This window comes from Babylonia areolata, chromosome 19, assembly GCF_041734735.1.
Source record: "Babylonia areolata isolate BAREFJ2019XMU chromosome 19, ASM4173473v1, whole genome shotgun sequence".
Lineage (NCBI taxonomy): Eukaryota > Metazoa > Mollusca > Gastropoda > Neogastropoda > Buccinidae > Babylonia > Babylonia areolata.
The window spans coordinates 29,531,627-29,545,964 of record NC_134894.1 but is presented as its reverse complement, the minus strand read 5'-3'; the positions used below and the strand labels follow the sequence as shown (position 1 = coordinate 29,545,964).

The 14,338-nt window shown below is 44.3% G+C and overlaps 1 protein-coding gene across 1 annotated transcript; it reads left to right on the top strand.

The window, feature by feature from the left end:
• The first annotated feature begins 5,680 nt into the window (after positions 1-5,680).
• On the top strand, positions 5,681-13,601 carry LOC143294140 (T-box protein 2-like). Its single transcript, XM_076605571.1, has 6 exons — positions 5,681-5,757; positions 7,115-7,382; positions 9,209-9,420; positions 10,496-10,542; positions 12,578-12,727; positions 13,384-13,601. The coding sequence occupies exons 1-6, from the start codon at positions 5,735-5,737 to the stop codon at positions 13,599-13,601; spliced, it is 918 nt and encodes a 305-aa protein (XP_076461686.1). The 5' UTR covers positions 5,681-5,734.
• Positions 13,602-14,338: the final 737 nt, after the last annotated feature.

Below are 14,338 nucleotides of genomic sequence, written 5' to 3'. Positions count from 1 at the left end.
TCACACTTAGCGTTGTGACGATCGCCCAGACATCCCAGCCCATCTGAATAAACTGGACCTCTCCCCCTCTCTCCGATGTACATCTGGCCCCGTGCATGTCGAGGGAAGGAGGAGGGGTGAGGAGTTTTGGAGTAGAAGACTCACCCCATCCCCTGTAGCCGTGTAACCAGTTAAGTGAAAAACACCCGGCCTGTGCTATGCCCTAGGACACTTCGATAATTCAAGTTGAGGTTCACCCCATCCACCAATGCGCAGCTTGGGACTTTGAATGACAGAAAGAAAAGAGGAAAGAAAGAAAGACAGGAAATGGGGAAAAAGAAAGGAAAAGGAAGGAAGTCAGGAAATAAGCAAAAAAGAGAAATTGGGAAAGAAAGGATGAAAGAAAGAAAGAAAAAAGACAAAACACAAAGAAAGACAGGAAAGACAAAAAGGAGGACACCAGGAAAGAAGGAACGGAATAAAGAAAAAGAAGGAAAAGAAAAGAAGAGAAGAGAAAGAAAGATCGAGGGGGATACAGGAGGGGAAGGGGGGGGGGTGACTGACAGGAAGCAGGAAACAGGACATAATTATCAGCCCATTGTCCAGCATCAGCAACAGCAGGATGTTCTTTGGTGGATTTGGGGCTAAATCCTTTAGTGTTTTTATCGGTCCAAGAAACTTCCGGAAGACTGACTGGTATAGGCCGCTTACAGTTACACTCCCTTCTGTCTCTGGTCCATCTGTGAACGTAACGTGAAATTAAACTGAACACCATTGTTGTGCAGTTATCACCATGCATACCATCTATGAATGTGAACAACTGAAAATATGTTTACCTCACTCAGTTCCATCTGTTTCCATTGCGCACGTTTTATATGACATTTATCTTACGTTTGAAATAGTTCAGAGTCTAATTAGGAGCCCCATTGGCTGTCTGTTGTAATTTATCCAGTTGACTAGTTCGATTGTTGTTTTGTTTTGTATGTTTATTTTTCATGCAAACTGAGGAGAAAGGAACAGGGGGAGGTAGTGATGACATGAGGCATGAGTGAGCCGGGGAAGTGGTGGATTTTCGTTCAAAATCACAATTGCTGAATGGCATTAGAACCAACGAACCTGAACACTGGCGAAGCTGTGCGTGAGACAACCGACAAAAGGAAAAATAAGACAGGAAAACAAAATATAGACATGCTGATTGCAAGGAGGAAAGGAAAGACTGAGTGGGTGTCAAAAAGAAAGAAAGAAGTAATTTAACTTTTTTTTGTAAAGTCTGGCTGTCTGTAGAAATATATTTAAGTTCTTTATTTATTATTATTATTATTATTATTATAAAAGACTAACAGTCTGTCAGAAAGAAAGAGAAGTTGTTCAACTATTTACAAACAAAAAAGACTGGCTGGCTGTCAGAAAGAAAGAAAACCTGTTTAACTTTTCTTTTAATTTTATCTGTAAAAATTAAATAAACAAAACAAACAACAAAAAATACTAACCGTCTGTCAGAAAGAAAGAAAAGTTGTTTGGTTGGTTTTGGTTTTTTGTTGTTGTTTACGTTTTGTTGGGGTTTTTTTTTGTTTTGTTTGTTTTTTGGTGTGTTTTCTTTTGTTTGTTTGTTGTTGTTTTTTTAATTTAAAAAAAGACTGTCAGAAAGAAAGAAGTTATTCAACTATTTAACAAACAAATAAACAAAAAACTGAGTCGCAGTCAGAAAGAAAGTGGGTTTTTTTCTTCATTTCTAACATTGACTGGCTATCACAAAGAAAGAAAGGAATAATTCAAGGCGTGAAGGAATGAAAAAAAATCACACAAAAACCCTCGTTCCCACCAGTCTCTGTGCCAGCTTGTTGATAAAGGAAAAGGAGAGCCCCAGAAGCCAATACTGGCCGTTGACAGGTGACTGACCACATGGAGGTTGCAGCAAAGTGTGGCAGATAGTGACGTAAGAGGAACCTCCTTTTTTCCTCCAGTGCCCCTGACCTGTCCGCATGAAGCGCCGTTGCACGTACGTCACAGACTCCGTGCGTTGTTACACATAGGACCACCGCAGCGCTAGGTTCCAGGGAACGTATATCTTCATGTGCCTGGCTCCCGCAGCCGTTAAACGAGTGAGTCGATGGATGAGTAGGCAGAGTTGGGTAGTGACTTTCAAAGGTGGTAACAACTTATTCACACCTGCCAATAAGGTGTGAAATCCTTGGTGATCACCGAGTTCGCGCCGTCTAAGGTGAGAACGGACACACTTGTACTCTGGTGTCGTAACAATGCCGTGGCCCCCTCTTTTTGTCAGGACAAAGCTAGCTACTGGATCAGGTGGATAGAATGAGGTATGCTACATACGTTCAGTTTCGGGGTGACAAACCCAGTCAGCAACAGTACTCGCCACACGCTGGGGCAGCTTGCAGCTGGACTTCTGTAAGCGTTGAACGAAAGTCTGTTGGCGTTTGAGAATGAAGGGTTCAGGCAGTTACAAACATGCTTTTGGTCCGACGAGCCATCACCTACAGTGAGAGTGAACTGTGACTGAAGTGGGAAAGTTTGGTGTTCTCCGAGCAGTAGAGGTGAGTTTTACGACCTGTTGGCAAAAAGCCCTTGACGTCAAGTTGTTCACGGCTTGGGTCTTCTTGGTTCGGTGAAGGTTGTGTTGTTCGAGGGAGTGAGTCCTGGATGTCTGTCCGGGCGGAAGGCTCTGGCTGTCAAAAGTGGAATGAAGTTCTATACTTAGGGGATTGAAATCCTGGCTGAAATCCTGGCTGGCGTTCTGGAGGGAGGGGGGGGGGAGTTCTGGCTGTCTGAAGAAGGGTGAAGTCCTGGTTGCTCTTCTGACGATCTCCGACGAAATCGCATTGAATACATAAAGCTGATGAGGATCAAGTTCATCGTCACCTCAACACAGTCTTCTTTCCTAGCTCCCTGGTTGTGTTGGATGCTCAACATGGTACTGATGGTTTGTTTGGTGGGTTTTGGTGGTTGTTTTTCCCCCCTCATTGTCTGCTTGCTGTGTTGTCCTTCTGGTGGTGGTGTTCGTGCCGGGTCCAGCCACTCTGTCACTTTGCGAATAATTGTCTTCCTGCTCTCTCTTACTGGTTATATCTATATACCCAGTGTCTGGCGCTGGTAATATTTATCTGCCCACTCTCTCGCGGTGACTTCTGGTCCAGTGTTCATCACAGATTCGAGTTCGAGGCCGTGTTTCTGCATGGTGCTGGTTGTGTCCTTTGGGAAGTTACTTTTCTCATATTTTCCTCGATCCACCCACGTGTAAATGGGTGTGCCTTGACTTTCGTGCCAGTGGAATTAATTGTCAGAAGGGAAATAACTCTGGAAGGCTGAAAATTCAGACATTTTAATTAGGAGCTGTATATCTCCAGATCATTTTCTCAGTTTTGACTAATTGTTCTGGATGTTGATTTATGATTTGAAGCACCACATTCTACCTTTTTTTTTCACGGCAGCTAAGGGGTTAAACCGGTGAAAGGAAATGATAGGGGCCCACCTTTCTTCTTTTTTTCTTTTTTTTTCTTTTTCTTTTTTCTTTCTTTCTTTTTTAATGCCGACCGCCAGACACAGTGCACTGCCCCGATCCGTGGCCATTACAGTCCATGGGGTCTAACTTCAGACAAGCCTGTCGAGTTAGTTATCTGCCTCTTTCTTCACGTTGGTAATATTTAACCACCTCTTCTCTCACGATTGCTATTTCAGTCAACCCCGTAAATTGAGAGTAGGCGTGGAAGATTCACAAAGTAACTTGCTGTTTCCTGTAGAAAGATGTACAATGGATGGCGTGTACTTCTGAAAGGTCTCCATTGTTTGTGCTCTTCTACAGCCAGCATGTTGAAGGTATTAAGATGTAACCATCCGGCTGGAGTCTATCATGCGCTGACACAAACTCTTTTTGTCACAAATTTGAGTGTTTGTGGTCATGGTCAGTAGGAATTACCCAGTTACATTATGACTCAAGGTACCAAGTGTGTGGACTGTTTCTCGTTTTTAAAAGCTGCTTCCCATTTTTTTCTTTCTTTAAAAAAAATATACAGAAACATTGCTTTCTTATTTTCATTTTCAGACAGCTCTAGATTTAAGACCGCCAACAAAGAGAGACGATAGTCGACAGGATTGGGTATCAACGATGGAAAAGACGAATAAAGACAAAAGAAACACGCCTGCTGGCATGTTGGCCGCCTCTGATGACCGGGAGCAGTCCACAGCAGAACCCCTGTTCTCTGCTGCCATCGGTTCATCCACCTGGCCCATACAACGGCTTAAGGGAATGAATCGTACGACTTCGGACTGCTGCTCACCTTCCGACAGGACCTTGCTCGCTACAGAACTCGGCCAGCGAACAGAGACTCCGGACCAGTTCTCAGCACCAGGCAGCATGTCAGCCAGTCCTGACACCGACCACAGCCAGGACCTCCGGCACACTGCCTCTTGTTCAGTGTCTGGGGTTGATCCAGTGCGTTGCGATGGAGTGTTTCTTCACTCGGCACCAATGGCTGGCTGTCTGTTTTACAGAAACAGAGATGGTCAGGTCTGGCCCATACCACACAGTTCTGAAACTCATGAAGAAACAGCGGCGGGCCGTAAAATGCCAGGGAAGCCTGAAAAGGAGAAAGGTTTCGATAACTGTTTGCAGCAACCCCCGGAACTGAAGTTCACCGCTGGCAAGTGCCACGCAGGGAACACACCTGAAGGTCAGGGTGCACATATATTGTGCAAAACACTCGACAGGGAAGGTGTGTTATCAGAAGACGACCTGAATGAGCATGCAAGAGATCACTTCATAAACAGTGTCCTGTTCAACTATTTGACTCTGACTGTGACAAAAATACAGCCCACATTCGCTGACAGGTTTTGCCAGTTTTTGAAAGAGCACAGCGTAGATTTGAATTGGATCATCAATGTGCGAGACAGTGGCGTTTGTATGGAACCGTTGGGAAAGATTTTGGACTGGTGTTTTCAGAGTGTTGTGATGGCGATGGATACTTCGGATAACAGTGGAATTAATTTTGGGAATAAAAAAGAGTATATTTATGACGATACTGTAGATGGCGAGTCACAGAACGATCACATCAAACGACGTCAGGTCGCTCAGTCGACACACAGTTCCCAACAAACGTCTGTCACACGTCCGCTGAATTCGTGGGAACAAACGGTTACGACTTTTCTAAAGTGGATAAAGCAAGAACCACTCGGACATGGTGAGCCAGACTCTGAGAAACACAGCAACCAGCCGGGTACAGACCTTACTGCAACAAAGGACGTGGCACCTGACGTGACCACAGACAGCGGGATGTCGGATCAGAGCAGCAGCAGTTCCGAGGAAGACCACCAAAACGCCAGCAAGAAACAGCGGACAGCAGACACGTCCCCCATAGACACGTACACGCCTGAAAAGCCACACACGGCATCATGGCCAAGTACAGAAGCTTTAAACTCCACACCGAAGACAGCCACCAACGTCAACAAGGCAACAGACCAAGCCGGGGCCTCACCATCACAGGAGACAACACACGTTCAGAACAGAAAGCTGGAGGAGGTGGAAGTCGTCGACCTGCCAGCCGAGCCCTGTGACTCTAGTAGAGAGGCCGTGCCGGAAGACTACTCGCCCGACATCGCCGACGAGCTGCTGCAGGAGCAGCTGGGGCTGGACGTGAAGGTGTCCAAGGAGGAAGACAACGTGCAGATGACACAGGACGGCGTCACCATCTCCTTGCAGAAGTCCTACATCTGGCGAGCTTTCGCCGAGGTGGGCACGGAGATGATCATCAACCGAAACGGCAGGTGAGTCCTGTTGTTGGCAAACAACAGAGTGAATGAATGAACAGAACGAATGAAAGAGAATGAAGAAGAGTAGGTTGGGGGGTGGGGAGGGGGGGCAGAGAGAGAGAGGAGGGACAGAGAGTGGGGAACAGAGAAGGGGGAAAGACAGAGACTAAGTGAGAGAGAGAGAGAGTGTGTGTGTGTGTGTGTGTGTGTGTGTGTGTGTGTAGCAATGAGAGAGAGAGGAGGGAATAGAGAGGGAAGGCGCAGGGGTGCGGGAGAGAGAGAGAGAAAGGAGGGGTGACGGGTAAATGCAAGTATCACTTTTCAGTGTCATTGTTTAAAAAAAAAAATCAAATGAATTATCCGCTGTACGTCGAAGCGCCTTTCATCTTTAATATTCTAATTCGGTTTGATTTTGTCGTTATCCTACTGATGACATTGGAATGATAATTACACGCGTCTTTGAAATTCATACCGAATTTTTTGATCGAACAAGACAAGTGCAGGTTTCAGAAAATGTTACGATTCTTTTCAGATGGAAGTATTTCTCGTTGCTATTATTTGTTTAGAGTACCATCTGCGATTGATACCATGTACCATTTTACTGTTTTTCGTTATGCTTTTGATTTTATAAATGCATGACGTATTCGTTCGAGACATTCGATTTCATTCATGACGATCGTTAGAGAAAACAAAATCAGCAAAAACTGTGTGCGCGTGACCTCATCAATATGAAGCCTACTTTGACAACATTCTTTTCTAGAGGTCTGAAGTATTTTTAAAGATACACCGGCAAAGTATCAGTGTCGCGAAATTAGAAATTTTGTTTCAGAATTGGTAATCATTAGCCTATGCTTTCAGCACAGATACGACACCTACAATTTAAATCAGTACCAAAATCAATTAATGCGACTTCAAAAACATCAAAATGTCAAATGACTAATGCACATCACGCGCTTACAGACAAATGTAAGTCAGCATCATAAGAATGTGTGGTGACACGCGCGTTTCCAAATAAGTAACTGTTGTTATTTCTGCTTTTCTGTATTTTTTCTATGTTTTTCTTTATTTCTTACAAGAGAGAGAGAGAGCAAACATGCGCCTTGTCATTAGCACCCTGTATGTTTTTGTTGTTTCATCAGAGAAAACTCACTTCTCTTGTCAATAACAGAAACACATTAAACGCATTTGTGGTGTATGTTACATTAAGCTATATACGAGAACCACAGTCATTCCATATGAATGAATACATGAAAGACATATGATAAAACAAAAACATATATATATATATATATAATGAGGCTTAAATGCAAAGTCGAAGTCAACCTCAACATACAATAATCACACTCTTACACACCACCCTTCCACCCTTCAGACGGATGTTCCCCTACGTGTCGGTACGGTTGTGGGGGCTGGAAGATCTGGATATGTACGAGGTGGAGATGGAGGTGGTCCCGGCAGACTCCCGCCGGTACAAGTTCATCCAGAGCAGCTGGACGGCTGTCGGGGTGGCCGACAACCCCATCTTCAACCGCCCCTACCCGCACCCCGAGTCGCCCAACAGCGGCAAGCACTGGATGAGGCGGGAGATCCACTTTCCTCGCATCAAACTGACTAACAACCGGGAATCCTGCGAGGGCAACGTGAGTGAGGGGCTTATATAGATACATACATACATACATACATACATACATGTGTGTGTGTGTGTGTGTATTGTTGTTGTTTTAGCATTTACTGCTGTTGATGAGTATGCATGTATGTGAAGGATGTTCACCTTACAGTTCAGGATGTCAGTCATCCTTTCAAAACTGGACGTGTCCTCTGTGGATTGAGTTACTTTTGTTCAGCAAAATCAGTTACACTGTACACACTGTACACTGCTCCTCTCGCTGAAATTATCAACCGCCATAATGTCAGTCATCATTCTTATGCTGATGACACTCAACTCCAGAAGAGTGATACACCTGAAAAACTGTCGTCGCTCTTGCAAGAAACATCCAACTGCTTCCTGGATATTCCAAATTGGATGACTCTAAATAAGTTACAATTGAACGTGGACAAAACTGAAGCAATGATCATAGGAACTAAACAAAAACTCTCTTCCATTATAACTGACACAATCAAACCTGGCGGTACATCCATCCCTCTTTCCAGTTCAGTCAGGAACCTCGGCGTTGTCCTTGACAACACACTGTCCATGCAAAAATTTATCAATCAGACATGTCAATCCTGCTACTGTCAACTGCGGCGCATCAGTTCCATCCGGAAATATCTGTCCATTGACGCAACATCTAGACGTGTCGTTTCTCTCATTCTCTCTCGCCTTGACTACTGTAACTCTCTATTGTCTGGTTTGCCTGCTTCATCCATTCAGTCCCTTCAGCGCATACAAAACTCTGCTGCCCGACTCGTCCCCAGAAAGAAAAGATCTGAGCACATCACTCCTCTTTTGCAGCATCTCCACTGGCTCCCTGTCTCACACCGAATAAAGTACAAGATCAGCACTCTATGCTACAAATGTATTCACAAATCAGCCCCTTCCTATCTTTGTGGCTGCCTTCTCCTCTACACTCCATCTCGCTCACTACGATCAGCTTCGGATCCACTCCATTTACGCATACCCAGATTCAAACTCTCGACTGTTGGCCGCCGTTCTTTCTCTGTCTCTGGACATTGCAATTGGAATGAACTTCCTCTTTCGCTTCAAGTCTCCACACTCAGCTCTTTCAAGTCTGGCCTTAAAACCCACCTCTTCCCAAAATAGCCTACCTTCCCTGCCTCTTCCTTGTCTTCAGTTTCTCCAGTTTTAGAGTTATGCGTGCGTGAGAATGACTGGTGCGAAAGCGCTTAGATTTGTCTGTGCACAAGATTCAGCGCTATATAAATACCATTATTATTATTATTAGTTACAATCATTGATAAGTATACAGAAAGTTGTAACTGTATTTTAGAGTCAGGCCACGCTGATCTCATTCACCAATAAGGTTCAGCAATGGGTTCATTCGCTGTGGATTTTTTTTCTCGTTCTCCGTGTTCTTTGTGTGTGTGTGTGTGTGTGTGTGTGTGTGTGTGTGTGTGTGTGTGTGTGTGTGTGTGTTGTGTTTTTGAAAAATATTTCTTTTTGCTCTAATAATTCATTTTGTTTCAAAATAACAGCTTATCACGCTTTTATCACAGATAAGACGTCACACAATGATTCATTGATTTCAAATCTGATTGTGACTTTGTGAAAATATCATTTATGGCTGGTGCATATCGCGGCGTGCTTACAGTATATTAGCATCAAATTAATCAATGTGTAATATTTTCTGGGGCGGGGGAGTGGAGTTGTTTTTTGTTTTTGTTTTGTTTGTTTGTTTGTTTTGCAATGGGAATGGGGGGGTGTCAGGTCCTTTATCGTTATTCAGTCAAAACCATTTTAGTTTCTGTCTCTCACAACCATCTTTATCCTTTTTTTTCTACCCCACAGATGCTGCTTCATTCCATGCACAAGTACGTGGTGCAGATCACGGTCAGACAGATGCAGAACATTTACACCAGCAAGGCGTTGCGCAGCCACACCTTCCGTCTGGACCTGACGTCCTTCATCGCAGTCACGGCTTACCAGAACGACCTGGTCACCAAGCTGAAGATCCACAACAACCCCTTCGCCAAGGCTTTCCGCGACTCCAACCTTCCCATGTGAGTCTTCTCCTTAATCTTCTTCTTCTTGGCCCTCAGTCCTGTGAAGAGTCACTGCGGCGCCCGCAAAGATTAAAAAACAAAATGTTCACCAGATTGCTCAAGGTCTGTCGGGTTGGGTGTCAAAGCTTGGATCTCCCTGCATATGGTTTTTCCCCCTGTCCATTCTGCACTGCAGAATGGCCCTTGTGAGTAGTGCGAGAGAAAACGAAACGTTGTGTGGGTATTGGTTTTCTAGTACTTCTTGTCGTGTTTTTCATTTATTTCCACAAATTTCAAGGCATTATTCCTTCAGTTCAACTTCAACGTTTCCTTGTCAGTTGGAGGGAAAAATTAACATTGCGCGGGTTGGTTTTTTTGTTTTTGTTTTTTTGTTTTGTTTTGTTTTTGTTTTTTTTGTTTTGTTTTGTTTTTTGTTTTTGTTTTTTGTTTTTTTTTGGGGGGGGTTGGTTGGGGTTTTTTTGTGGTTTTTTTTTTTGTTTTTTTGTGTGTTTTTTTTTTTTTGGGGGGGGGGGGTTGTTTCTTTTTTGTTTTGTTTTTTGATAGTACAGTTCTTCTTGCCAAATTTTTAGTTTATTATCACATGTTTTAAGGCATTATTCCTTCTCGGTGTTCAGACCAGTATTCGCCAGTTAAGATACAGACACATGTTAGAAGAGGCTTCTTTCTCTATCCAGGGTAAAAAAATAAAATAAAATAAAATAAAACAAACCAATACAAAACAAAACAAACAAACAACAACATCAACAACAACAAAACAGATATCGAAAGTGGCTGGTTCACATGGAAATCTCTATTTTCTGACAATGACCATAATATAGTGCCGTATAAAAAGACCAGTTCTCCATTGCAATTATTTTCCACAGTCAATTTCATCAAACATGCCAAGACATGGCCAAAGAAAAACAACACAGGACAGCTGCAAAGTGCTTTGTCCTGGTTGTTTTAGACATTCCAGCAGGCGATGAGACTGCGTGCGTGCGTGCATACGTGCGTGAGAGTCACAGTGCGTGTGTGTGTGTGTGTGTGTGTGTGTGTGTTATGGTAACCTTTTTTCCGTTTCCTTTTTCAACAGGAGCATGAAAAGAGGAATGGCCACAAAACGACATTACAGTTACAGAGGTAAGAGTTCTTTGTCGTCATTGAGAATCGTCGAAGTGTAAAATTAAGGTATTGCAAAGCATTATATCATATTATAAATGGTCACAAAGTTCTGAATAGAAGTGTGTGTGCGTGTGTGTGTGTGTGTGTGTGTGTGTGTGTGTGTGTGTGTGTGTGTGCGCGCGCGCTTTTCGTTCTCAATATTGTATTGTCTTGTAAGTTGTATTATTCGTCAGTGACAACACATTTTTCTGAAGGAAATTCGGGCTCCTTTAAATAGGTAGAGCATGCTCTTAAATTTAGCGCCGCCTTTGTTTGTTTGTTGTTGTTTTTTTAACCTATCAATGTTTTTAGTAGGTCTACAAAATAATAAGCATACAGGGTGCTTAACTTTTATAACACTCTGCACTGAACGGATGCAAAAATTCGACTTTTTTGTGTTCTTGACTACCACAAAGTCAGTTCACAGCTGCTTGAACTTTTTAATTTTTGTTTTCTTTTGGCCAGTTCAAATGAAAAACAAATGAAGAAAAAAAGAAGAAAAGACACCGTTTTGGTGTTCACACTTCAAGATAGATAGATAGATAGATAGATGTTACTCTTTGAAGCACTCTTTGATGTAGGCCATCTCTGTGAAGAGTCTGAGACAGTTACTGAGCGTAGAAGCGTCAGCGTATGGGGACGCCGTGGCAGAATGGCATAGGCGATGGACTCGGTTCTCACCCAGTGTTCACCAGACTTTCGGCATGGTGTTGTGTCCTGGGGAAAAAGGCACTTTACTCCGATTTTCCTCAATCCCACAAAGGTGTGAACGGGCAACTGACTTTAGTCGGGGAAGTGTAAAGTAAGGAGGGACTGAGCAACGCCTCCCTATACCGAGCCCTAGACACAGTGAATACGAACTGAATGCCCTCAACGGCCGTAACAGGCTATGTGACCTTTAACCTTCAGAGGTGTTTGAACAGTTTCAGGCCCCTCCATACACTCTTACTGTAGGCATTGCGACTGGCTACAAACTGTCGGTATTCAGAGCCATGGTTCTCACTTCTTCTTCTTCTTTTTCTCCTCCTCCTCCTTCTTCCTCTTCTTCTCCTCCTGTCTTAACTGTAAGGAGTCATTCGGGCGCCGCACAGCTGTTCGGGTGTCGTACAGTACTGTTCATCACATTACCCCCGGTGTGTCGGTTGTGTGTAAGTGCCTGGGTTTCCGCAAATGGTTTTCTCGTCCATTCTGCAATGTTGTCAGTCCACTGCTTTTATTCTGCATACCCTTCATCTCCATCACTCCTAGCAGGAAAGTTACGTGGACATATTAACGTCGTTTTCTTTTCTGATACGTGCTTCTTTTTCTTCTCCTCCTCCTCCTCCTCCTTCTTCCTCCTCCTCCTCCTCCTCCTCCTCCTCCTCCTCCTCCTACTCCTTCTTCTTCTTCTTCTTCTTCTTCTTCTTCTTCTTCTTCTCCTCCTCCTCCCTTAACTCTGTGAAGAATCACTGGGGCGTCGCACAGAACTGTTCATCAGATTCCCTCAGGTCTGTCGGCTGTGTATCAATGCCTTGATCTTGCACATAGTTTTTTCGTCCATTCTGCAATGTTGTCAGTCGATCCTTTTTATTCTGCGTACCCTCCATCTTCTTCACTCAACAGTTCCTTGCCTGAAAGTTGAAGTTACCACGTGGCCATACTAACGTCGTTATCTCCTCTAATACATGCTGCTGCTTCTTCTTCTTCTTCTTCTTCTTCCTCTTTCTCCTCCTCCTTCTTCTTCTTCTTCTTCCTCTTTCTCCTCCTCCTCCTCTTTCTTCTCCTCCTCCTCCTCCTCCCTCTCCTCCTCCTCCTCCTTCTTCTTCTTCTCCTCCTTCTTCTTCTCCTCCTCCTCCTCCTCCTCCTCTTCCTCCTCCTCCTTCTCCCTAAACTCTGTGAACAGTCGTTGGGTCGCCGCACAGAAGAACCGTTAACCAGATTTACCAGGTCTCTCTGTAGTGTGTCCAAGCCTGGGTCTATGAAAAAGGAGCATAATTATTTATAAATGTTCACACTGGTGTACTGTTTCCCACAGGTGACATACCACTGACGGACATGGACAGACTGGCGATGCCGCCAGGGAAGAAGCGGGAGCTCCAGGAGTCAGGGCACAGGGACTCCTCGGTCCTCCTGCCTGAGACACTGCCTGGCATGTCGCCCTTCTACCAGACCATCACGCAGACAGGTGTGTGTGTGTGTGTGTGTGTGTGTGTGTGTGTGTGTGTGTGTGTGTGTGCAGTTTTCAGTTTTACGGCTTTCCGCTCAAGGGGATATCAGACTGAAGGGATGAGGAATGGATGGGATGGCGGACAGAAGGGCTGACGAGGGTTGGGGGAATGGTGTGTGTGTGTGTGTGTGTGTGTGTGTGTGTGTGTGTGTGTGTGTGTGTGTGTGTGTGTGTGTGTGTGTTTTGAAAGTAAAAGCAAATTGACAGGTGTGCGAGGGGAGGGGGGTGCATGTTTTCCTTCTTTAAAATCTTCTCATAAAGATTGATATTAAAACGAGAAACGAAATGATCATCGAATGTGTGTGTGTGTGTGTGTGTGTGTGTGTGTGTGTGTGTGTGTGTGTGTGTGTGTGTGTGTGTGTGTGTGTGCGTGCGTGCGCGGGTGTGTGTGTGTAGATATATATAGATACAAACATAAAAATAAAAAAACATTAACGAAAAACGTAAATGGCGAGCGTGAACTGTGAACAGCCACAGAAGTTTAAAGCGTGTTACTGACACGCATGTGTATGAATATCTGTAGCCGGCAAACGAAACATGTGTAAGCAGTAGGCCTACTTACTACAGAACTGACTGTAGCCTTCCACTGACTCGTTTCCTTCGACACTTGACAGGTCAATCCAGCATGCCCTTGCCGCCACCCTCGTCCTCCATGATGTGGATGCCGCACGGAATCCCTCCACCCTGGATGGCCAACTTGGGTCGGGGATTGATCCACCCTTGTTTTTACAGCCTGCCTCGCCCCAGTGGTCTGGGACCACCACAGCATGTCCTGAGTTCAAATCCCGTCGTCTCGAGTTGGGACCGCCGTAGTCCGGCTGAGCTATACTGACTCCTTCTCGGGAGTCCTCAGTTGGACTCTTTTCTTTACCCGCAGCACACTTTGGACCAGCCTGGCCTGAACATCTGTGGGACTTGTTTACAGGCCGAGTGTTGTGAGTTCAAATCCGGAGTGCATTTTTTTTTCTTCTTCTTCTCTCTTTGTGTGTGTGTGTGTGTGTGTGTGTGTTTTATCTTCAGTTTAACGTCTATTCACTATAAGTGTTTTTAGACGGAAGTGTGTGTGTGTGTGTGTGTGTGTGTGTGTGTGTGTGTGTGTGTGTGTGTGTGTGTGTGTGTGTACTTCTTTCAGTTGATGATGATGTAGTTCTGATGTCTGTCCGTGTTCTGTTTGATGTCACTCGATCTCTTGCTCCGCATTTCCTGCTGTGTTCATCGTCCTTTCAGTCTAATAAATCATTACAGACAGGAAGAAAAAAAAACGCATCGATAACTGAAGTTTGTCATGCAGTTATCAAACGCATTCCACTGTACACGAAACAGTTCTACTTCACTTTGACCCGAAGCAATGAACGTTTAACACTGATATGTGCAAATTATATTGATCTTTATAATTCAGTCATATTTTCGCAGTATGCCAAAGCATAACATTTTTTGCTAGTTTTTCTCCTGATAATCTTAGAAGGGTTAGGTGGTAAAATGAACTGAGAGAAATGTAGAGGGTAAACTGGACACCGGGCTTCTAGAAGAGGAAAGTGAGATGTTGCCTTTACCATGACAGAAAAATGT

Bases quoted from the DNA above. Each gene is read 5' to 3' on its own strand.
- LOC143294140 (XM_076605571.1), top strand. From the start codon at position 5,735: ATGATCATCAACCGAAACGGCAG. The intron at 7,383-9,208 runs GTGAGTGAGGGG...TCTACCCCACAG, and splicing joins GGGAATCCTGCGAGGGCAAC to ATGCTGCTTCATTCCATGCA. The intron at 9,421-10,495 runs GTGAGTCTTCTC...CTTTTTCAACAG, and splicing joins CGCGACTCCAACCTTCCCAT to GAGCATGAAAAGAGGAATGG.